General features: G+C 48.8%; 1 protein-coding gene across 2 annotated transcripts; it reads left to right on the top strand.

Moving 5' to 3' along the window:
- Positions 1 to 3,485: 3,485 nt before the first annotated feature.
- Positions 3,486 to 21,524, top strand: NR2E1 (nuclear receptor subfamily 2 group E member 1). 2 transcript variants are annotated; one of them, XM_054279229.1, is made up of 10 exons: positions 3,486 to 3,532; positions 3,636 to 4,175; positions 9,060 to 9,205; positions 9,933 to 10,020; positions 10,297 to 10,532; positions 11,835 to 11,981; positions 16,696 to 16,792; positions 17,178 to 17,327; positions 17,592 to 17,697; positions 20,065 to 21,524. In XM_054279229.1, the coding sequence occupies exons 2-10, from the start codon at positions 4,151 to 4,153 to the stop codon at positions 20,225 to 20,227; spliced, it is 1,158 nt and encodes a 385-aa protein (XP_054135204.1). In that variant the 5' UTR covers positions 3,486 to 3,532; positions 3,636 to 4,150; the 3' UTR covers positions 20,228 to 21,524. The 2 variants fall into 2 exon arrangements, with proteins under 2 accessions (XP_054135204.1, XP_054135203.1); XM_054279228.1 differs by having other exon boundaries at positions 3,510 to 4,175.
- Positions 21,525 to 24,388: the final 2,864 nt, after the last annotated feature.

The following is a 24,388-nucleotide window of genomic DNA, read 5'->3' as shown; positions in this document are numbered from 1 at the left end:
ACACAGACTGTGACCTACAAAGAAGGGAAGGCACCTCAGATTTCTGCAGCAACTTGAAAGAACTAAACCCTGAAGGTATTTATGCTGCAAGGGTGCTACTGTACTAAGCTCCCCGCATAGGGCTGCCTAGGGCACCAAGGGGCATCTCTGGGTATCACCCAGCACATGCACCAAAGGAGGGGACTAGAGATAGCTTCTCAAGTATCCCAAAGCAAGAGCAGCTCCTCCTTCCAGGAGAAAATACCTCTATCCTTTCCCTCCTTATCACCTGTCCAAGAAAACAGGTGTGTTAGATTTGCCTTATCTTACCCACCTGGTTCCTGTTGAGAGAAAGAGATGAAAACTCCACTTCCAAATATTCTGCTGCTACATCCACACACTTCTGGCATCTTCAACTTTTTCCTCTTTTTTCCTTTTATTCTCTGAAGACCTTTTGGCTCCCTATCCAAAGGCCAGAGGAGAAAAGCAAGATAAAGGCAGAAGGAGTGCTGTACTTGCAGATGGGTCACACACTGGATTTTTTTTGCTGCTAATACTCCAAGAAAAGAAAAGACACCTGGCAAGAGACCATGGCACAGTGCTAAGAAATGTCACCATGTAACAGTAGAGTCCAGGGTCCTGGAGGAGATACACTTGGAAGGGAGCACATGCTGTTTCCTGGCACAGGATTGACAACTATTTGTACTTCCAAGGCAGTAGAAGGAGACAGTAAATTTCATTGCTGTGTTAGTATCTTCTGTATATGGAGGCCTGCTTAATAAACAAAATCTGTTTAACCCGACAGACAGCTAAACACCATACAGCTGCTCATTTACTGCCAGCACAGCGGGGTGAGGAAGAAAATTAAAATAAAAGGTAAAACTTGTGGGCTGAGATAAAGGCAGCTTAAAGAAACAGAAAAGGAAGGGAAAGTAACATAATGATAAAAGGATATACAGTGAAAGTGATGGACAATAGCTCACCACCAACTGACTGCTGCCCAGCCAGTCCTCTTGCCATCTCCCCCCAGCTTTTTTGTTCAGCATGATGCTGTATGATATGGGATATACCTATGGCCAGTTTGGGGCAGTTGTCCCAGCAGCATCCCCTCCCATCTTCTTGCACACCCCCGCCTACTCTCTGGCAGGACAGTATGAGAAGCTGAAAAATCCTTGACTTAGTATAAGCACTGCTCAGCAACAACTAAAACATCAGTGTGTTATTGACATTATTCTCACCCTAAATCCCAAACACAGCACTATGCCAGCTACTATTAAGAAAATTACTACTCCATCAAAAACCAGGACAATATGGTAAATGTTAAATGGCAATAATGGCAATAATCATTCCAAGTACAAAATGTTAACTGTAATTTCTCATCTTTTGGAAGCTGAAATACCTTTTGTCCAAATGGCCCTGGAAATGGCTTTGATAGAACCAGCAGCAAAAAGCTGGAGGTGGGAGAGAGCTCTTCCCTGTACTCTTGGAAGTATTCTTGCCTTCATTTTCTGGGCTGAGATATCTCTGTCCATCACAAAAACCACTCTGAAGAGAAAAGGGACAAACCTCAGCCAGTACAGGTTTACAAAAAAAGTGCCAGGCACTGCCCAGGGAACAGGGAAGGGCTGATGGTTTGCTCTACAGCAACTACAGCCTCAGCCCACATGCAGTGCCAGCTTTGGGTGTCTGGGTTATGTTAGTGGAGTTTTGGGTGGAGAGGTGGGATGTTTGAGCTCTCTTTTTTCTCTTGGCAGAGCCTGTGCATGGGAGGGAAAGCCCTGTCTGATGCAGCTTCTCTCGGGTGCATCTGAAACCTGTGGACATGGTCTGCTCAGCCTTTGCAGTGTTTTTGAGGTGAGTGTGTTGAGTTTACAACACAAACAACTGTGGCTGCTATAAGGCCAGAGATCTGCCTCTCTAGAGCAGGGGATGCCCAGGGCCAGATTTGGGCCCTGCTGCCATTTAATCCTCTTTCCTTTGGCCTTCAGACCTCGCTAATGCAGCATCTCATTCCCTGTTGCTTTTCACATTGCTCAAGAAGGTGAACTTTCCCTGCCTCCCTGGAAGCACATTTGGAGTGAATTTGTCTGCATTCCCTGATCCCTGAAAGTCTTTGCTTTCTGAGATCTCCCTGAGCAACTTCCCAGCCCTCTGGACCATGTCCCTCAGTGTCAGGCAGGACCAGGCTTGTCCTGGTTCAAGGTTTCCTTCTGTGTCGTGGAAGCACTGGTCTTGTAGGGGGAGCAAAGAGCAGAAGGTCGCTGTGATTCCAGCGCTGCCCAGAGTCATGGAGCCTTGCGACACAGTTACAGTACATCCCCATAACGTGAAATAGAAAGACGCAAGGACGAAATATGAAGCGTAGGAGGACCAAGACAGTGTGTTTGGGACTGGGCTGAACGCCACATTCCCCCAGGATCACAACCAAAAAGGGGGAAGTCAGGTGCATCAACACCTCACACGAGTGGCAGGGATGGGAAAGAAGGGACCGAGGGACAGCACCTGCCGTTCCCGCTCTCTGGTGCCGTTGCCCGGCCCAGCTTGCACCGGCAGCAAAGATAGTCTTTCTCCCCAGATGCTCACATCTCACCATCCTTCGGCTGCTCTAGCAGCGCTCACCTCTCAGTTCCCAGCAGGAGCGGGAGAGCTCGGCAGCGTCTCGGTGAAACCAGAGTTGAGAAAGGGTCCCACCTCCGGGCCCTCGCCGCCCCCTGCACCGCGGCTCTGGCAGCGCTCCTGGGACGCTCGGCGGTGCCGCGCTGCTGAGGGCAGCGAGGGCGGCGGTGCCCGGGGCTCGGAGCAGCCCCACCGGGCACGGGCGGGCTCCTCGCACGGCCGCCGTGCAACAAGTCCCGGCGCCGGGCAGCGGGGGCACAGCCCGCCGTGCGCCTCAGGGAGCCGCCGGCCCTGCTCCCCCCGGGACAGCCGCAGCCTCCCGCGGCACGACGGCGGTCCGGCTGCCCTGAGGGAAGGCTGGAGGCTCGGCCCGGCCCGGCCCGGCTCACACCCCGGCCGACCCCGCCGGCTGCCAGCACAGCCGCTGCCCGGGCCGGGGCAAGGGCAAGGGCAGGGGCGAACCGCAGGCGGGCTCCACCTCAGCACGGGAAAATGCGAAAGAAACGGGATCTTGATCCGTTCTTTCTGCTTTCCTTTTGTCTTCTGTTGTGGTTTTTTTTCTGGGTTTTTGTTGTTTTTTGGTTGGTTTGGGGGTTTTTTTTGTTTTTTGCGGGGGGGGGGGAGGTGGGGAGTTGTCGCTTTTTATGACAGCGAGGGCACAAGGCGAGTGAGGAGGCGGAATCGTCTCGGCAGCCGCTGCATTTTGTGTGGAAGCCGCTCGGGGGTTCATTAATATCATTAGCATTTAACCCCCTCCCTGCCCCCTCCCCTCGCCAGCGCGGGGTGACGTCACGCGGCGGCAGGAGTTGGGGGGAAAGCGAGGGAAGCTCAGTGGGCAAGGGGCGTCCCTCTCCCCTCCCCGCCGCTGCCTGTCACTGCCTCTCTGCTGATATTATAGGGGCCGAAGCCTGGAGCTCAAAGCGCGAAGTCAGCCAGTGTAATGAACTTCTGGAAACCTTTCCCTTTTTATACCATTCAGTTTCTGAGAGGCAGAGACTGCCTCCTCTGACGCCTTTTCCCCCCTTCCATTATTTTTCCAGGCTCTGATCTCCCTGCTTGCTGCACCGAGGCGCTCGGAGCAGAGCCCCGCTCCCTATCCTACCTTCTCCTTCGCCTCATTGTTGTCCTGGCTGCTGTGGCTCTCGCTTGCCTTCCAGGAGCGCGGTGGCGAGCGCAGCCGCACCCCCATCACCCTCCCAGGGTCCCGAGAGCATCTACTCGGAGAGGGGCAGCCGGCGGCCGCCGACTTTGGGTCACTTCGTTGCTCTTTTTCTTTTTTCTTTTTTTTTTTTTTTTTTCATTTTGCTCCACTTTTTTTTTCCGCGCCCCCCACCCCCTTTCCGCGTCCCCGCAGCGTGTCCCCTTCCCTCGGGAGGACATCGCCGGGGGAGCGGGGCTGCGGCGAGGATGTGCCGGCCCCCGCGGCGGAGCCAGCAGTGAGCACCCGAGGGAGGCACCTGCCCCGTGGAGCCGGGGGGCCCCCGGGGGGGCCGCACCGCCTCGCCCCGGCGCCGACACTTCGCCCCGAGTTTAGCGACTCACGGGGGCTTCGAGCATGAGCAAGCCGGCGGGATCAACAAGTGGGTAATAACGCGGTGGAGGCTTCGAGCAGCCGTTCCGAGGCCGGCTGCAGCCTGGCCTGGGGGGCGGGAGGTGGAGGGGAGGGAGAGGAAGGGGAGGGGGGGTTGTGGCTTGGGTTTGCACCCCCCCACACCCCGCGCCCAATTGAAAAAGAAGTGTATATTTCCAACCGGAGTGGCAACGAATATATAGGCTCGGGGTCGTCCCGATGGAGTTTGGGCCTGGGGCTTACAAAAAGCCGTTTTCCAGCTGCGTGTCCCGGCTTTCCGGGCTGGGAACAGGGGCAGAAGCCCGTGGGCAGCGAGCACCCGGAAGGCGACTCCGCCGACAGCGGGGAGGGGGCTGGTCCCGCCGGGACGCGGCCGGTTTCGTGCGGGTCTCCGGCACAGGGGTGAAGGGGGAAGGTTTGGGTTTAAAAGGCATTTCGGCGTTTAAACGTGCTGGTTTTCTCACGGGTTTTATGCAACCTTCTGCGACATAATGATTTCTTTTTAAGAGTTTGAAACTCCGGTCACTCAATTACACGGAATCGCGTAAGCAACTCAGTCGAAGGAGGATTTAAATGCAATACTTTGCACACCATTCCTAGTTACAACAAATAATCCTGCAACGAGGAAAGCAGAAACAACTTAAAAGTCACATTTTCCTTAATCCTAAATCCATGCACCTCATAACTGGGGAATTTAAAGCATGACTAACCGCTCTTACAGAATGGCTCAATTCGTATAATCCCAATGGGACTTTCGGAGTTTGTAATATGGATGGAGTCAGTAACAAAGGGGGGAAAAATACCCAATCCAATTTAATGTCTGACAAGTGATGGATCGGACAGCTATTTCCTCTGCGCTCCGACAGGCTCCCGGGGTTGCGGAGTGGCGGCCAAGGGAGGCAAATCTCCCTCCCGCCGCGGTACCTGCCACCGGCCGCCCCCCGCCAGCCCCGCGGCCTTCTCCTCGCCGCTGCCTTCCATTATTTTGACCCGAGCCCGCCCTTTGTCCGCGGGGGCCGGGGAGCCGGAGGAGGGCGGGGGCGCGGCGGCGGGGCCGGGGGCAGCGGGGCAGCGGCGCGGAGGGCGCGCGTGGAGACGGCGGCGGCGCGGAGCCCCCGGCGTGCGGCCGAGCTGCCGCCGCTTCGGCGTCGCTGGCTTGTCCTCTTCCTCCGCGGGGCTGAGTATGGCATCTCTTTGCCCCAGCCCCGCTAGGAAGGGAATAAAATTGTAGTCGAAGTGCTAAGGTACTGCTAACCAGGGAAGGGGACGGGGGCTAGAAAACCTGCGGCGGCCGGGGCTGCTTCGGCCGACTGCATTCCCTAGGTTGCCCGGGCCGAGCGAGGCTGCCGGAGCGGGATCGGGCCCGTGGGCAGCCGCGCCGGGACCTGCCGGGGCTCCTGGCAGGTTTCTGAGTGATGAGGAAGGGGCCGGCAGCCCCGGGGAGTCTTGTCCCCAAAGGGCGGCGGAGCTTCTGCCGGAGACATTTTGCGGAGGTGAAAACCCGCCAGGCTGGATCTCTCCTCCGGCCCCACGGCGCTGAGCGACCCCCCGGCCACCGCCGCCGCTTTCACTGGTGACCCCCTGACCCCTGGGGACCTCCCGAAAGGGACCCCGAGGCCCGACTCAGTCCAACCCCACGGGCACGGGGACACGCTGGGTCTCCTCAGCGCCGGGGCCCGAGCCCAGCCGGCCTCGGCAGCGCATGCAAAAGCCCGACCGGCTGTCCCAGGGCCTGGGCGATCGTCCCGGGGGTCCTGAGGGGCTCCCGGGCGAGGGGGCTGCGTCCTGGCTTTTCTGCCCGCCGGTGGGCGCCCGGCGATGTCAACTGCGATGTCTGCCTGGGTGGTAACAAGACCCCATCCCGCCGTCCCCCGAGCCCAGACTAACTTCTTTCAACAGCCTCTGATGGTAATTACAGTAATCGGGGCTGCCATATATCCTTTAAGCAATTATGACACACAAAAAAAGCCCCCAAGGACCCCCTGTCGTGGGATGTTCAAAACGGTTTCCCTGCTGAACAGAAATCCCATTTTCTTAGCGCTAAAACTTCTGAGACGAAGCGGTACCTCGGGGAACCGGAGCGCTTTTAAACAGAGTTAATCAGTTATCGCATGACCCCGTGTCAAGCTTACATTTTTCCCTTCCCACCCCCCGCCCTGCCTCTTACCCGTCTACTTATTTCATATTTTGCCCAGCAAGAAAGTTTTCTCATAACAGCCCCCGCGGGGCAGGGCTGGGGGTTCGGAGGGGCGGAGGGGGTGGGCAGAGCGCGGCCGGGACGGGGCGGCCCCGCCAAGGCGGGATGCGGGGGGCTCCGGCCGCTCCCTCCGCCGTGCCCCCCACCCCGTCCCCGCCTCGCCGGGGTCACGGAGCTCAGCAGAGCGGCCACGCAGCTCCGGCCGCTGGAAACGGGCTAGTGTGGGTTTGGTGAGTTGCTCCAGGTGCTCGCCATCTACGGCAGGAATACGGGGACGTGTAAGAAGTACATGGGCCGTGTGTTTATGTGCATGCTGTGGATATGTACCACATAGTGCATAGGATTTCTTTTTTTCCCAAAGTGGCTCCCAAACTTAAAATCTGTGTGGGGAAAACTATCACAAGTTTTTCCGTCTCCACTTAAGCGCCGGCAGAGGAGCCGGCCGCCCCACTCCGCAGGCCGGCCGGGCAAGCGGGGACCGTGTGGCTGCCCGGTGCCCCGGGGGGTGGCGGTCACACGGCGGGCCCGGGTGTGCGGGAAGGGGAGCGGCCCTGGGACGGGTGCGCGGGGCAGCGCAGCAGCGCGGGCTCGGCACCGGGATGCACCACCGCCGCACGTACCGCTCCAGCGCGTCTGCCCCCACCCCCAGCCTGCCCCTCCTCCTCCTCCTCCTCCTCCTTTGTGTGCGTGCGTGTGGATCCTCTCTCTCCCCGTGGATGCTAAGGACTGGAGAGGGAAGTCGGGCGCTTTCCCCCGTTTGCATTGTGCGATATCCGAATTCCCATGCTACACTTTTTGACGGGTCACTGGTGCCCCAATAGGCAGGTGGCAAGGAGGGCTTGTAATTACACACTCCCAGAAACCGTGCCTTGGCCTCAGCCCTCCTCACGGGCGCCTACCTGCAGCTCCAAAGCCGCGGTTTGCTCGCAGGCAGTGGTGTGCGGGGGGGCATCCTTCAGCTGCGCTCCTTATTAATTGCGCAAAAGTTTTCTATTCTTTAACCTCTTTCCCCCCCTCCCACCTTCCCTCCCTCCGCCACCCCTCCCTCTCGCAGTCCCTAACCTAATCCCCGTCCCTCTCGCCGTGTTGTGTATAGCAGCTGTCGGGTTTCATTTAGGGGAGAAGCTGGCAGCTTGTGCTCATTGGAGGCAGTCAAACGAGTTTCAATGGGGAAAATCATTAAGTTAACACTTTATCTAATGTCCCTATTGTCTGCCAGCAGGCATTGTCTTAGAACCTTAGCGCAGACATGTCTGAAAGTATCTCGGACTCCTAAATTCTCTAGGGAGCGAGAGGAGCCCCTGCGGCCTGTTTCCATTGCCCCCTCCCGCCCCCCAGCACTGCTCCGCACGCTGCCGCTTTTCCCCCTCCATCTTCACCCACCCGTAGCCAGGGCTGTCCCTGAACTACTTCCAAAAAATTATAGCGGCCCCGAGAGCCCTCCATTAGAGTTTGGAGACCAAGGCTTGGTGAGAGGGACTGAATTTATAATTTAAGGTCTGGTAAGAGGGAATAAGGCTGTTTGAGGCAGAGGCTGTTTGAGGGAGAAGAGAAGAGAAGAGAAGAGAAGAGAAGAGAAGAGAAGAGAAGGAAAAGAAAAATATTAAAGGAAAAAAGTAAACAAGGAAAAGAAAGAATAAGAAAAAGAAAACAAGGGAAAGGAAAATGAAATAAAAAGAAAAAATTATTAAAGGAAAAAAGTAAACAAGGAAAAGGAAGAGAATAAGAAAAAGAAAACAAGGGAAAAGAAAATAAAAGAAAAAGAAAAAATAAAGGAAAAAGAAAAAGAGAGCAAGGAAAAGGAACATGAAAATTAAAAGAAATTAAAAGAAAAAAATTAAAGGAAAAAGGAAAAAAATTAAAGGAAAAGAAAAAAGAAAAGAAACAGCAGAAGAGAGAAGGGGAAAAAAAAAAAAACCGGAGCAAAAGCAGAAGCCGAGCGGGGTTTTGGCGGGTTTCTTAAACGGGGCTGCAATCGTCTCTGCACGAGTTTTTCCATCTCCCTGAGAGTAGTCGCAGTTCTGGTGGCAGCCGGAGCGAAAGCAGCGCCCGGCGGCGGAGCGGGGGCTGCGGCGGAGCGGAGCGGGACGGGACGGGGGACACTGCCCGCCCGCCAGGCTCACAGCTCCGCTGACTCCTCCGCGCACAAAGCAGAGGCGCAAAGTTTTGCTGCAGGTTTCGGGGTGAAGAAAATGGCACGCTTTCCCTGCCGTGAAAATCAGCCCCCTTTCGCCAGGGTTGCCAGCGTGGAGAGGAGGTTGCTCGGCTTCCCGATCGTTTTATTTTGTTTTGGTTTGGTTTATTCTGTGCATCGGTCTCCTGACTGCTCTCCTGCCCAGGGAAAGCGCCGTCCTGTTTGCCGAGTGCCAGAAAGCCAGAGAAACACACACCCCCCCCTCACCAAACCCCCCGAATTCCCTCCCCTCCCCCTCATCCTCACTTCTCGCAGGCAAGACTGCTGCTCCTGCTGCTGTAATCTTCCCTTCCAAAATGGGTCTTGGCGATTATAGAAGATCCAAATAAACGTAGCGGGGCATGAATAATGCTCATTGTAGAAAACTGACACTTGCTCAAGGAAAAGAAAGTTGGCTATAAAATCACTTCATTATTTACTTGTACTGCGGCTCTGGGGCTAATCCCTCCGGAGGTCAGATTGCTGAGAGCTCTCTCTCTCCCTCTTTCCCTCTCTGCTTTCAGGTCGCATTTTAGACATCCCTTGCAAAGTGTGTGGGGACCGCAGCTCCGGAAAGCACTATGGGGTTTACGCCTGCGATGGGTGCTCGGGATTTTTCAAGAGGAGCATCAGGAGGAATAGGACCTATGTTTGCAAATCAGGAAATCAGGTACCAGCAGCAGCCTAGCCCCCTCACCGCCTGCACTCCCTACCCTGCATTTCCCCAGGGGCTCGCATTGCCCCTGCCCCACCGAGAGAGAGACTCCGCAGCAAGAGATGCAGCAGTCGCGCAGCCTCACCCTCCCTTGCCGGGTCCCGGGCCGAGGCCGGGCGCTGGGTGCCCCAGCTCGCCTCCCCCTGCACGTCCCCCCGCCCCAGCGCACCGGGGAGGATGGGAGAGAAGTGCAGGGAGAAGGAGGGATGTGGGCAGGGGGAAGGCAGAGCCAGCACATCGCCTGGGTGCGGGAGGACAGAGAGGGGCTGCCTCCCGGTAAGCCTCAGCAGAGCCAGGCGATGGACAAACACATGGGTTTACAAACTGCGTATCGTGCCCGCGCCCAGGCGGAGGCAGCCCCGCTTTTCCCTTTCTGCTCCGGCCGCTCTCCTTCCCACTCCGGGAGCGTCCCCGCGGGGATGTGAGGCTGGGATCCCGGAGGGATGCGCGGTGCAGAGGAAGCCCCGAGGGGGCGGCGCCGCCGTCGCTGTCTCGGGTGCTGAAGGCGGCCCGCCCCGCCCCGCCCTGCCCGCCCTGCCCCGAGGCCGAGCACCTGGCCCCGTCCGGCCCGGCCCGGCCCGGCACAGCCCGGCCCGGCGCACGCAGGGCCGGCCCCTGCGCGCCTCCCGGGGCCGGCGGGTGGGCGCTGCTGCCCCCGGCCCGACGGCTGGCTGTGTTGCAGGGAGGCTGCCCGGTGGACAAGACGCACAGGAACCAGTGCCGAGCCTGCCGGCTGAAGAAGTGCTTGGAGGTCAACATGAACAAAGATGGTACCTGCTCCCCCTCTCCCGGGGCTGGGGTGGCGGGGCAGCCGGAGGGAGATCCTCTGAACTGAGGAGCGCTGAGTCACCCCGGTGTCTCCTTGGCCCGGCCGCGACTGACCCTCCCATCCTGCGGCACCTCAGACACTTCTCCCCAGGCACCCCTCGGGCGGGGGGCACAGGGCCGGCCTCAGGAAATTGCAGGGAGGGAGGGAGGGAGGGAGGGCCGGTCGAGCAGCGCGGGCACCCCGCGGTGACTGCCTCGGCCCTCGTTGATGCCCACAGCGGTGCAGCACGAGCGGGGCCCCCGCACGTCGACGATCCGGAAGCAGGTGGCTCTCTACTTCCGCGGGCACAAGGAGGAGAGCGGCGGAGCCCCGCACTTCCCCGCCGCCGCCCTGCCGGCACCCGCCTTCTTCACCGCCGTCTCCCAGCTGGAGCCCCATGGCCTGGAGCTGGCCGCTGTCACCGGCACCCCGGAGAGACAGGCTCTGGTGGGCCTGGCACAGCCCACCCCGAAGGTCAGCCCCTGCCCCGGCCCCCCGCGGGCTGCAAACCTTGCTGCTGAGGTGCCTGCAACCTCTCAGCTCCTTCCTGCTCTGCGGTAGACATGGCAAAAACAGCAAGGCTTGAGGCTTTGTGGGTTGTGGTGGGGACTTTTGTTACATCCCTAAAGGCTCTGAGGAGATGAGGTGCTATCCCTCTGGAGAAGCGGTATGCAGCAGGAGCAGCAGATAACCTGCTCCATACAAACCCTGTCTCACGTATTCTTATACCTTCATGGATGCAGAAATGCTCCTCCTGCCTGGAGCCCATCCACAAGTCAGTTTTAGACCTTGTTTCACAAGGAATGCATTCCCTGTGAATGAGTTTTCTTCAGAGAAATGCCAGTCTCCATGGTGGTGTAGTTCAGAAAGTACTTTGTGTACTGACCAAAGCCTGCAGCTTGTCCCCACAGACACAAAACTCAAACTTGGCTAAGCTGGCTCTCTGCACTTCTTGGTTGTGACATTTCCTGAGCAGCCCAGTGGAAGCACTGCTGTGGCCTCGACTGCACAGGAATTAGCTGAAAGGTGAAGTTTTTCATTAGCCCGTTTGCAGTGGCATTTTGTGTCTTCACAGCATCTAGAAAATCACAGAAGAAACTGCCCAAATAGTTCTGCATTTTCAGAGCTGGTACATAGCTTGGCAGAACCCTTCATAAACGTGGTCACAACATATAGTTTTACGTGGTAACTTTAAAAAATGCTGAATCAGAATTTATTTGGCAAGAAAATTTAGCACACCCTTGAAAACATAACTCCATTCAAACCCTACACAGCCTCTAGATAGTTATGCTAGGCTCTGTGCATCTACTTACAAACTGTTGCAGTCAGGGAGCAAGATGAAGGTTTAGGCTAAATGAATATTTACTGCTTTGCTGAGCAGGGCTGGAATGCTAAATCAGCTTCTGAAGCAAGGTTACAAACTATATGTTGTTAATCAAATTTTTACTCTTTTCACTCTGCTATCAGAGGTGTTCTATTGTGTAACAGAGTAAAGCATGACACACAATTTTGGTACGATTTTTCCCTTCTGATGCAATAATTTCATTCTCCTTTCAAGCTCCTGCTCTGAACAGTTTCTGTAGTACAGCTCATCCACATGGATAAGCAGCAAGGAGCAGTTTGGAGTGAGCCCACTGCAAGCAATGCCCTCTGCTTGCAGAACATGAAAGCGCACACTGTACTGGGCATGACCAGAGCACTGGATGTAGGGGAGAGGAAGACCAGGCTGCCTTGGTGGCACTGTATGAGATGGCTTTATTTTCTCTTTGCCATTAGTACCCACACGAAGTCAACGGCACCCCGATGTATCTGTACGAAGTGGCCACTGAATCCGTCTGCGAGTCAGCAGCCAGACTTCTGTTCATGAGCATCAAGTGGGCCAAAAGTGTCCCAGCCTTCTCCACCTTGTCCTTACAAGACCAGGTAAGGCAGTGGCAGTGGGAGTGGCAACGGCCTGGCCTGCCTGTTAAAGAAGGCTCAGACTTCACATTGGGTCCTGAGCTTCCAGTCCTAGACTTTGAAATCCGTAATGGACTTCAGCGGCTCTGAAGTTCAGTGCAGCGTTTCAGTGTGTCCCTGAAAACCAGGCAGTGATTTAGAAACTGCTTTCTTCCAACTTCTATCTTGTGAAGCAAGTGAAAAATCAAGGAAATCCAGGAAAAAGAAATCTAACATAAAAATAATATTATGGAAGAACAAATGCTAGAGGAGAAATCACCAGGCTGCAGACCAAACTTAGTATGCCCAAACTGTTTTTCTACTTGTAGGACAAGTTTTCTTTCCATAAAATGGGGAATAGCATCTTACTTTGCTATTTAGGGATGAGAAATGCTTAGTTAAGTTTATGGTTTCAGGATATGACTGAGGTTGTTTCTGAAGACCAATTCTCCTCCTCTTCCTCCTCCTCCTCCTCTACCAGTTCTTCCTTTTCCTCCTCCCCCCCCTCTCCACATCCTCCTTCTCCTCCTCTTTTCTCCTCTCCTCTCAACTGTTTATGCAGACAACATTTTTTTCCTTATTCACCTTGGCTTACAATTACATCAATATGGTGGAAGCAGTATTTGGCCAGCCCCCAATATTTTTACCATTAATTAAAATCTTCTGTAATATGTTTTGTTTTCCTCTATGATAATTTCCCTTTGCCTCAAGTAAATCATAGGTGAACCATACAAGATGAAACAATTTCCTAATGACTTGATTCTTGATGAGGACTCAGTATGCTTTGTATAATGCACCAATTTTTTAAAAAGTAATCAGATAATTGTAAAATGGAAGGGTGGGAATCTACACAAAGCTCCAATCATAAAAGACATCTATTACTTTGATATGATTGAGCTAATTTACCAAAATGGTAACTAGAAAAACTGTGCCATAGATGTTACATAGCAGTTGTCAGAGGAACTAGTTCCTCTCCCCAGAAGCATGTTACAAGTTTTGCAGTTGATATGCAAATATGTATTTTGAGCTACAAGAAAAGAGCTTCCTAAAAAACCAATAATGTTTTCAATCTAAAGGTAAATAATGATAGTCACAATGTGTTATAAAGCTAAGGTATATAAAAATGCTCATTTTCTAGCACCAAACCCACGTCTTGAAATCCTTGTTGTGAAATTAGTCAAAGAGGAATGCTGCTCAGCTCTACCTGCTGTCCTGCTATGCAGTGAGGATGAGGGGAGAGATGAGATAGGGCCTAGAAGGTCACACATGCCAGTAGGAAGACAGGAATCCCAGTGTGGCATCCTGCTGCTCTCTAATCGTGTCTTCTGCTGCCACTTATCCTGTGGAGCACTAGGTCTGTCACAGTGAGCAGCCAAAGAAACGGGCTCAAGTGTCAGGGACAAGAAGCAGGTGCTCCAGCAGCAGCCCCAGCACACAGGAGCAGACTAGGTCCATTTCTGGACCAGTGATGTCCACAGGAGGCTCCATAGGCAAAGGGTTTATCTGACATAACAGGGAGGCATTTCCCACACCATCATCTCTGTTCGTGTGGAGAGGAGGAGGCAGCAGGATCTGCAAGCAGGGGAGATCTCCCTGGTGTGTGACCAAGCACAGCCTGCTTATCTACCATAGGCACCACAGTGTTCCCATTAAATAACCCACTGCCTCTTTCACTTTCATAGCAGGGACTAATCTTAGTGAGTAACATATTAAAAACCCAGCCTTTGCTTAACATCACTCTCACTTGCTGTAGCTCATTGCAAGTCAGCTTCCTCAAAACTCAGAGCTGCTCAGCTCAAAAGCTTTGATTTGGGCCTCTTCCTGCATGATTCCCCTGTCACACTTAGGAGAGCTGGAGAAGAAATAATTCTGATTTTATCACCTTATTTCATGAATAATCATACAGTTGATTTTTATAACATTGCTATCACTTTATTTAATTTGACAATGGCCCAGCTGTAAATGGTCCAGCTGTAAATGTCTGCATTTCTCTTTTGGTATCCCTGATTTTTGCTTTTTTTTTTTTTTTTTTTTTTTTTTTTGTGCTCTTCTAAAAAAGGCAAGTGCACTGTAATTTCAGAACTCTGGGGCAGTTTTATCTTGAAGGCAGGGAAATAAATAGAAACCGATTTGCTGATAATACACAAGTCTGAGCATTGCTGTGTTTTTACCTCTGATAAGACAGAGGCTGTGTCCCTTCCCTAGATTCATACAGATAAGTCCATTTTGAACTGGAAACCACAAAACAAAGAATTCCATGCTTCTAGTGCTGCTGGCCTGCACACCTGCCCATGTTATCTGTGAGACAGGTTGGCCCAATGCAGGTCCCCAGCAAAAGGTCACAGCAAGGATGAGATTGATTAAGAAGCAAAACCAGTTGTTCAGAAAGCCTGGTATTTGTTATTTCTTGGAAGAAGGAGGGCTGAGTATGACTTCAGCATGAATTATTTTAATTGGTGGTTTTACAGACTTATGCATAAGGCATGAAGAAAGCTTTTGCTATTGGAATAGTCTCTTATTTCTAAAGTCGTCTGACTTTAAAGGCTTAGTGGGGAAAAAAAAATTAAATTGATATCTTCCAGGAACCACCATTCATTGCCATTGTAGCTGCATGAATGAATGACAAAAAAAGAGCAAATGAAAGCAAATGACAAAAGCAAATGAAAGACTGGCAAATAATTTTCTGTGTCATACAGACACCTGCAGATCCATCAGGTGGGATTATCCAGAGGAGAGACTGGGTTTGCAGGCTGCAGTGGTTAGGAAACTTTAGGGAAGGTTCACCTGCTCTCGGAAGAACGATGAGGTGGGGACCACACTCCGGACACAGCACCCTCTCCCTGTCTCCATTTCAGGCAATAATCTGGGCAGTTTTTGGTACTATAAAATCCAATGTAAGTGTTTCAAACAGCAGCTGTACGCAGAGACACAAGTACCTTCCTGTCACACTTCCCTTATGTTATGGAGAAGTTCTGCAGAGCACACAGGGCAAAAAGGCATGAAATGGACATAACACTACAGTGACAAGTTGAGAGCAGAGACTCTGAGAATTCAGACTGGAACAGGATGGTTTAAAACTTGTAATCATGGAATCACAGGAGGCATCAGGTTGGAAGGGATCACACCTGATCCAACCTCCCTGCCTCAAGCAGGGTCATCACAGAGCACATGGCACAGAACTGTGTCCAGGCAGTTCTTAAATATCTCTACAACCACTTTGGGTAACCTGTTCCAGTGCTTGCTGCACAGTAAAGAAGTTTTTCCTTATATTCAGGTAGAATTTACTGTGCACTTTCTGTCCATTGCCTAGTGTCCTAGTGGCTGGCAACAAGTAACACTGTCCTGAACAACAGTGTTGTTAGGAGTTTGCACATAGATGAAGGATTTGCTTTTATTGATGCTTTCTGTATCACCCACTACTTTCACATACCTGATTCCAAGGATATCATCATTCATTTGGTACAGCATCTTTTTTTACTTTGCTCTTCTTTACAGACTCTTTACATACTTCAAATACCCTCCTTCCTCTTTTCCTAAGAAGCTAAGCTGCTGGTAGTTTCAGGGACCATAGAAACATCAATGACTGCAGGTTTTGGGGTTTTGGTTTGGTGGCTTCATTTTTATGGGCAATCTGCTTTCACTGCATGGAGTTGCTAGAAGGTATCTTCTGAGCCCAGTATAGTTCTCACCTCTTCAAATCTCTCCCACCCTATTTTGTGACACAAGGTCTCAGCAACATGTACACACCACCACGTGCCCTTTGGCCATGCACTTCAGCAGAACCAGAGGTCCTCCAATCCTCTCTTAAGACTTGGTCTGGGCTAAGAACCTAGCAACCCATAGATACCCTCAAGACTAAATATGTCTGTTCTGGCTTTGCCAGTCTGCATTTCCAGAAGACTTGTCTCCTCTTCAGATGCACCACTGCCTCTTCAGGGAAATCACAAGCATTGCCTGAGGGAAAACAGAAAAAAACACATCCTCCATACGGGCATGCAATGTACAAAAACTGCAGAGAACTAGCAATGCTGTCAGCATAGGTGCCTGGATATTCACATCTCTGAAAGAAAACAGCTTTTAGCTTTTAGTACCTGGAATTTCTGAGTGATTTTAAGCAAAAAAATCAGAAAAACAAGTGACACTGATGTTCGTGTGTTCAGATGCTGTGCTTGACAGATATAGAGAGTGGCTTAGTAAGGAAGGGGTTATAAGATGGATGTGTGCTCTAAAGCACTGCTCCTTACACTGATCCAGGATGTTATCCAGGCTTTTCTTCACACAATCCTGCCTTCTGGAGGGAAAGGAGTGTAATCCCAGAGAGCAAGAGGAAAGACCTGTCCTAGAACAGCTGTATAAGTGCTGAGGGGGAGGAGAAGAGAACCCATACCATGCTGAGAAAGCAGGTGTGTTCATGTTGTGAGCAAATGCTCTGGGAAAAGAATTCTTTCTTTCTTTCTCTTCCCTTTTGGTCCACAACATGGTGCACAGTGAGCCAACCCTCAGTGTTTTTCTACAATGCATAGACTTTTTTCTAGACACCTTCTCAAAAGGCTAAGAGAAGAGCTAATGAATGCTGTGGGGGAAATACCATGACAGGCATTTAAAGTAGTTTTTAAAATAACAGAAATTTACATATTTAAATTGTTTATAAATCTATAAATTATACACTATGTTATATTGTACATCTATTGTATGACAGCTGATGCTTTTGGAAGATGCTTGGAGAGAACTGTTTGTTCTAGGAATAGCACAATGGGCCATTCCAGTTGATGCTAACACTCTACTGGCTGTATCTGGTAAGAATTGCACAATTTAATGACTTTGTTACAAAAATTACCATAAAAATACATTACTGAAAAAAGAACAACATGTAAAGAATAACAAATTCCTACTGAACAATAGAGCATACCTGTCATTTATAAATCTATATTTAAATGCAAATAATGTTGTTTTGTTGTATTCATGACTGCTTGCATTGTCATTTAAATGCAAATTACTGTGTTTGTTATCATCCAAGAGAAGATTTTATATTAACTTTCATACAATATAGTCAGTTTACATGGAACCAGATAGACAAGTGTGACAATAGAGAGGACATTGATACAGAGGATTTTGTCAGAAATCAATATGAAATAAAGCAAATGCCTTTAATATTATTTATTTCATCTGTTTCTATTTCAGGCATGAACGGTGACAATACAGATTCTCAGAAGCTGAATAAAATTATTTCAGAAATACAGGCCTTACAGGAGGTTGTGGCTAGATTTAGACAACTTCGGCTAGATGCTACTGAATTTGCCTGTCTCAAATGCATTGTCACTTTTAAAGCTGGTAAGCAAAAAGGATCTCTCACTTGTCTGGTCTGATAACTGTGAGGTTGCTGCTTTAAAGTGATGTTTTAAACCAGGCATAGCTTTGAATCACCCAGTAGGTTTCCCCGTATTGAATTCCAATAGTCATTGCTGCATTTTGAAAGGGCTGACAGTGGAGTGCTGGGGAACTAATGGGAACATTTAATTTCCATTGATAGCACTAGCTGAACTCTTTTGATCCACACAAGAGTCAAGCTGAACTAGTAACTGATCTGCTTTCCAGTGCCCACACACAGTGGTTCTGAACTGAGGAGTTTCCGCAATGCTGCTGCCATAGCAGCCCTTCAAGACGAAGCCCAGCTCACCCTGAACAGCTACATTCACACCAGGTCAGTGGTGTCTTCTGCCAGTGCTTCTGGCAGCTGTAGGGCTGACATCCTGCTCTCATTGCATGCAAGGTGGCATTTGCACTGACTGAAATGGGGACCAGGCTGCTACGGAGAGTATACATTGGCTGCCAGCCGGCTGGGGTTTCTGAAATAGAACCATAGAAAATGTTGGAAAGGATCCTTAAAATTATTCAGTTCAACCATTAACACTGCCAAGTCCACCATAAATCATGTTCCCAAGGGCCACATGTACACGTTTTAACTACCTTCAGGGATGATGACTCCACCACTTCCTTCTGCAGCCTGTTCCAATGCCTGAAAACCTTTTTGGGAAAGAAATTTTTCCTAATATCCAAACTAAACCTCCATTGGTGTAACTTGAGACCGTTTCCTCTTGTCCTATTGTTTGTGACTGGGAGCAGGGACCAAAACTCACGTCACTACAATTTCCTTTCAGGTAGAGAGTGATAAAGCCTCCCCTCAGCCTCCTTTTCTTCAGACTAAGCAACTGCAACTCCCTTAGCTGTTGCTCTAGACCCTTAACCACCTTTGTTGCTCCTCTTCAAGTGTGCTCCACCACTTGGGTGTTTTTAAACAAACAGAAAGGTGTTAAAAGGAGAGCTCTTCCTCTGGGAAGTGATAATGGCTGTGCAACACTTTGCAGTTCAGAGGGCTAAATTTCCTCTATGTTTTATTCAATCAAATACCACTAAAAGTGATGCTGAAAACATTGCATCTCAGTCACTATGAGTGCCTTTCATACATGATCTCCAGTTCCCATATAACCTCCTCCATTTTGCAGACACAGAAATCAGGACACAAGGAGCTTAAGTGGCTTTTCCAAGATGTGACCCGGAGTTTGTGATCAGGTTCAAATGAAAACCCCAGAATTTGTGAATCCCATTATGGTGCTGCAGCAAAGTCCTTCAGTTGCAGTGGAAGTCCATGAGACTAAAACAGTTGGAGATGGAGCAGTGGAAGAGGAACTTTTATACATTTTTTCCCCTCTGAAACTTTGATTTGCTGTCATAGTAGCTCTGTCAGGCAGAAGCCCTATCAGTATCAGACATTAGATGGTAGCAGTCTCTGAAGCACTTTTATTAGTCTACAGGGAATGGCCTGCACTGGGGATGGAAGTAAAAATGCAAATTCCATCCAGTTATGGCTGCTTCAGAGCAGAAAGAGTAACTGCTGCATAGTGATCTCTTCCTATTCTTAAGAAAGGCCTTTTCCATGAAGATTGCTCCCTGGAGACCTTAAGTGAGACAGGGCCTGTTGGAGAGAGAAGCCAGGGAGGAATATATAGCCACATCTTCCCTTCCAAGGAATCAACTTTTCCACAGCATTTCTGTGTTGCCGGAAGTATTTAGATACTGTGCTACCCAGTGTATGTTGCAAACAATATCCTTTTACAAGGGAAAAGTGCAGTCCACTGACAGCACTCTCACTCAGACTCCCTTGTGAGAGGGCTTTCAGCCTGTGTGTTTCATCCTCAGGCTTGAATTTACCCTCCTGCCAATGTCACTGCAGTATCAGCCCTTTGATCCCAGTGGAGGTGCTCTCAAGAGGATGCAAGGGAGGGCAGTCTGGGGAAGCAGCATGTTTCTCCAAACAACCTACACTTCCCTTTAGGGAGACCTCTGTAAGCAGAAGCTTGAGAATCACTGTTGTAAAGACAGCGTAAGCACAGCTAAAAATGCACATCCTGTGCTGTGCTGGCTTCAAAAGCTGGGAGAAAGGCCAGAAAACATCCTATACACAAACACATTACCTGGGGAAAAGCACAGCTTCTTTAACTAAAAGTCTCCTAACAAATGTCAATTGGTATTCAGTATATCTGCTAACCAAAAGGGGGTGATTACCATGACAATCCAGCTAGTTCTAAACTGTACTTCAAATGACAGGGCAGTTACTACAACTCAAGCTCTTCCCTGTATTGCATTGAGAACATTGCTGTATGAGGGACACATCAGAGCAGGTCCAGTTTTTGTATTCCTACTGCTCTAGGGGAATGAAAAAAGGAGCTAAACAAAACTCAGAGAGCTTGTCCTATGTTCTGCTGACTGCCACAGAGAGTTTTCCTTGGAGTCAACCTTGTTGCTCACACAAGTACAAAATACAGGGTTTTGGCACAGTTGTCCTGGGGTCACAGTAGTATCCCACTAGATTCTGAGTCAATCTAGACCATGCAGAGTGCACTTAGGTTGAGCTTATGGTGTTTCCTCCCAAATTTGTCTCAGACTGGGACACATAGGTAGCACCGCCTCTGCAATTTAGTAAATATTGGTCTTTTCCTATAAAATAAAGTCGTTCCTTTGAAAAAATACTTCAAAACTTCAATGAAATTCTTTTTCTCTCTGTCTCTAGGTATCCCACACAACCCTGTCGTTTTGGAAAACTTCTATTGCTTTTACCAGCTTTACGTTCAATTAGTCCATCTACAATAGAAGAAGTGTTTTTCAAAAAGACCATTGGGAATGTACCAATTACAAGACTGCTTTCAGATATGTACAAATCCAGTGACATATAAATTACCTTAAAAGAAACAATCAGGATGGACAGTTTGAGAAGAACTTTTATCTATGGAGAATAAGCCTCAACTAACAAAATCTACAGGAAGCATAAGCCTGGGAATGTTTAGTCCTTAAACTCATTGACAAAAAATACCCCAGTAGATATGATTCTGCTGCTCTGAACAGAGTGATTTAGATCATGGAGAGAATGCTTTGTTCTACAGAAAAAGTGAAAGTGGTTGGAATTTGGCTGCTATTCCTGTTACTACAGGATGGAGGCAATTCAGATGCCAGTCATAGTTAACAAAGACTCTGCTATTCTCTCATTCAACTGGCAGATCTGAGACAAAATGTGAAAGAAGGTACTTTAGCTTGTTCAGTATTTGGAACCGGGTGACCAAACTTGGCTTCTGTTGTAACACAAGATGTGGTGGCCTTCAGAATTGTTTTAAAAGTAGCCTATGTTGGGAAAATCTTTTTAATAAGATAGGCAACATTTGAGACCAAGTTACCAAAACATTGCTTCTGCTATAATGCATCATGAAGTGGCCTTCAGAACTGATTAAAAGGTAGCTTATGACGGCAGCTCCATTCTTCCTACAAAGTGAACTGGTGATCTTTGACGCAGATGTCACCACAATTTGTTCGGTTAACATCTCAAAGACAGAAGAGCTTTATACATTTCCTTCCCGACCTTCCCTCCTTCTTCTTCCACACACAGACACACATTCACACACACACACACACACACACACACCTGAAAAGAGACAACACAAGAAAGGAAGACTAAAACAGCAAAACCAAATACAATGGAGATGACCGCTTCAGTGATCTGCTGGCTGTCCCGTTGGCACAGTGCTGAAACCAAAGGCAACGGTGGCCAAACTCTTTGTCAATGAGATGTGCAGAGAAATGAAATGACTATAAAAAAATCAATGGAAGGAATTTTATTTCAAAGAAATAAAGGTTGTTGACTGATACAATGCTAACAATTTCCAAAAGTCTCCAATGCCTTTTTAGAAAACTCCAGGTTCTAATTTTGAAGCCTTGTTCGCCTACACCCTCTCACACACAAAAACGTTATAAGCTGCTTATTTGATGTACGAATAATGTAGAAAGAAAAAACATTTAAAGATAGCTGCTGTACTTTTCAAAATTTGATTTGTTATTAGGAACTAGCACTGAGAAAGATCAGCACTTGAACTATCATAGAATGAGTAAAACTTTTCCTGTACAAAGTGGATTAACCGATTTGTGAAGTTAAAAAGTTGTACTCATTGTATTTACAAAGAATAAAAATATATTGAATTTAAATTAATTTCCACTGTTCTTTCAACCGTTGTCCTTAATCAGCTTCTTTCACTGTCCCCTACTTACCAGGGAATAGAAGTATTCTTTACTAAAATGGATTGCCCTAGATCCTGTGGAGTTTCCATCATCAAAGGTTTTTAAAAACAGATTAGACAAACATTAAAGGAGTAGCGGAGGTGATCCTGCCTTGTGAGATCCTACATGGAGCTATTTTCTGTAATCCAAGTAAATACCAACTGTCAAATAAATACACCTTCTTTCTCAAGGTGACAGGTAGCTTTTTCTAGGATACAACACTACATGCATCAGAGGTCTACCACAGTATGTGCCTTCCGTTGCATGTTATAACAATTTTTAGTACCAGTGAACTGTGCAGTAACAAAAGGTGATGAGTACAAAAGCACCGCTTCAATTAAAAAGACTGAGATTTTATTAAGGTGTCTAACTGCATAATCACACGAAAAAAGGGAAACAACTCTTAATCAACACAACAACTTGGCAATAGTAGGAGGGAAATGCATTGTACATATGGCAATGAGTAACTGAAGAACCATGCATGCTAAAATGACAGGTAGAAATATACTGTGTGTACTGATAGCTCACTGGTTTGCAGTGTCAAGGAATACAGGTCACAAGTGAAATCCTAGCTCTGCTGACTTCCAAGCTCAAAAATCTCACATGTTTCAGAGGTCAAAGTTTTAACCCAGCTCTCTTCCATTTGCAGTCTGCTGGGTCTCACATTCTATCTTTTCCAAGACAGACAGACCATAAATACACAAGATGAATCACAGGCTATGGGACCTCAAAGTATCTTCTATACAAACTAGCTTGGAGCACTTAAAAATGCAGTTACCACAAAGCAGAGCACATTCTTAGAAAGAAACCAACAAACTGTTTATAATCCATTCTTCCTGCAACTGTAATAATCTCTAACTATCTTCTGCTCTCTACACTGAAAAGAACCTAATAGGGTAGAAAAATCAATTGCAGTTCTCCAACTCTGTGACAATTCAGGCTATGAGCTAGAGCAGTAAAACCCAGCACTGCACAGAATCCATCACAGAACATTCATTTCAGTAAGATTCAAGCTGCTGTCACAGAGCAGCAATGAGCATGAACTACATCCACCCTGCTAGACAACCAGGCAATCACACCCTGCAGTTTGCTGCAGTCCCTCCATCGCCCAGGCCAGAGGACAAAACAGAGCGTACTGGCAAAGCAGGCAGGGCAATGGCACCACACCCACATCTCATCCTCTCGCCTACGAGACCTGGCCCCAGATCCCTATGGTTTAGCACAGCTAATCTCAGACTGTGTCTTGCTCCCACTGCTGCACATTGCACTGAAGCACAACCAGTTCCACTCCACTAGGATTAGGGTCTCTAGCTAGCCTTGAAGGACTTAAGGCTAGGTGAGATCCCAGAGTGCTATGCAAATGCCCTGTCATTCTAAGAGACTAATGCTCCAAAGTCCTCACTTTGGAAATAGGAATACATTCTCATCAAGCATGCAGCTTTTCCCTCTTCAGCTTAAATATTTTAGTTTTTCTTTCATGGCCAATGATAGAGATTGTGCCATCATCTTTCAGGTTTAAGATGTGGCATTTACTTAGATTTCTGGAAGAAGCTTCTCTCAGATAATAACATTTGAGAGAAGAAAAATAACTGACTCTGTATCTAAACCTACATAATGAAACTTCAATATATTTAATCCTTCCTTCCCCCTTTTCAAGAATAACTCAACTTTTAGGGGTGATTCAACAAGGAAAGGGAAATTCGGAAATTATTTACATTATCAAAAACATCTTGAAAAGCGACAGCCCTGGGCTGCAAATGGACTGTCGGTTTTGGTCCTGGGTTTCATGAATAGAACAGTTAGAATCAGCATAGTCCCAGTCAAGTATGAGGTTTCCACCTAAATTTAAATAGCAATTATTCAAACATCTATCTATCCAGTGCAGCTAATCAATAGTACTATGTGTAATTCAGCCAGCCACCACTGCCTTGTCACTTCAGTCTTTTACATTCAGATTTCCATAAATGAGGTTAATGGTCTTAGTTAAAAGAAGCTGCTAATTTTGCCAGAAAGTTTTAGGATGCTCTTTACAGAGATTGTCATAAGAAGGAAAAAAGCAACAGACCTGAGTCTAAGCCAATACATAGCTACCAAATAGCATGAAACTCTAGAGCTGATTGCTACTAGAATATCCTGGAATCTGCTGTCAAGAGCATCTGGACAGGCAACTTCCATGTCATATTTTGAAGACTAAGGAAGCTTCTCTAGCTCACTTCCTTCCTATATAAAAGACAACTTCAGCAGTGCTGCCTGTGAACTGCAGTTCAGCCACCCAGCACCTGCATTGCACCAGTGTTCAAACCAGCACAATGCTGGTCTGTGTGGTCTATGATCACATCTTACATCAGACTTTGATGACTTTATGTTCCTAATTCCATTTGCAGAGCAGAGCTATTTTAAACTAGGCATGATGTCATAATATAAATTATGTAAACATTCATTTTTCTATAGGATGGCATAGTTTTCACTACCTAGTTGAAGCTGGATTGATGCTTCTCACGCCAGGCAAAAAGGTACCCTTTTCCCAAAGTTATTAAAGTCACAGATCTGTTGATTGCCTCTCATGAGTAGTATTCCAGCTTTGGTTCCACAACACAGGAACGGCCTTTTATACGTTTATGTGTTCTTTAACACTTCCAGAGCAAGTGCCAGCATCTAAGAGTATTTACTGCTGGCTGTTAGTGATACACAACTACACTGTGGAAGAGCATCACAGTGAAGCTGTAACACCAGTTCACTTGGCATAGTCAACCCCTCCTCCTCAGAAAGCAAGAGACACTGCACACTCAAGG

Source organism: Melozone crissalis, unplaced genomic scaffold (assembly GCF_028551555.1).
Source record: "Melozone crissalis strain CALT ecotype California unplaced genomic scaffold, PUWL_Pcris_2 ptg000027l_1, whole genome shotgun sequence".
Lineage (NCBI taxonomy): Eukaryota > Metazoa > Chordata > Aves > Passeriformes > Passerellidae > Melozone > Melozone crissalis.
Note: the sequence above shows the minus strand (reverse complement) of the source record. Positions and strands in the feature narration are given on the sequence as shown.

What these genes read in the sequence shown, in the direction of transcription:
- NR2E1 (XM_054279229.1), top strand. Translation starts at nt 4,151, where the DNA reads ATGAGCAAGCCGGCGGGATCAACAA. An exon ending in CCTTGTCCTTACAAGACCAG is followed by an intron (nt 11,982 to 16,695) that starts GTAAGGCAGTGG and finishes ATTGTATGACAG; the next exon opens with CTGATGCTTTTGGAAGATGC. An exon ending in CATTGTCACTTTTAAAGCTG is followed by an intron (nt 17,328 to 17,591) that starts GTAAGCAAAAAG and finishes TCTGCTTTCCAG; the next exon opens with TGCCCACACACAGTGGTTCT.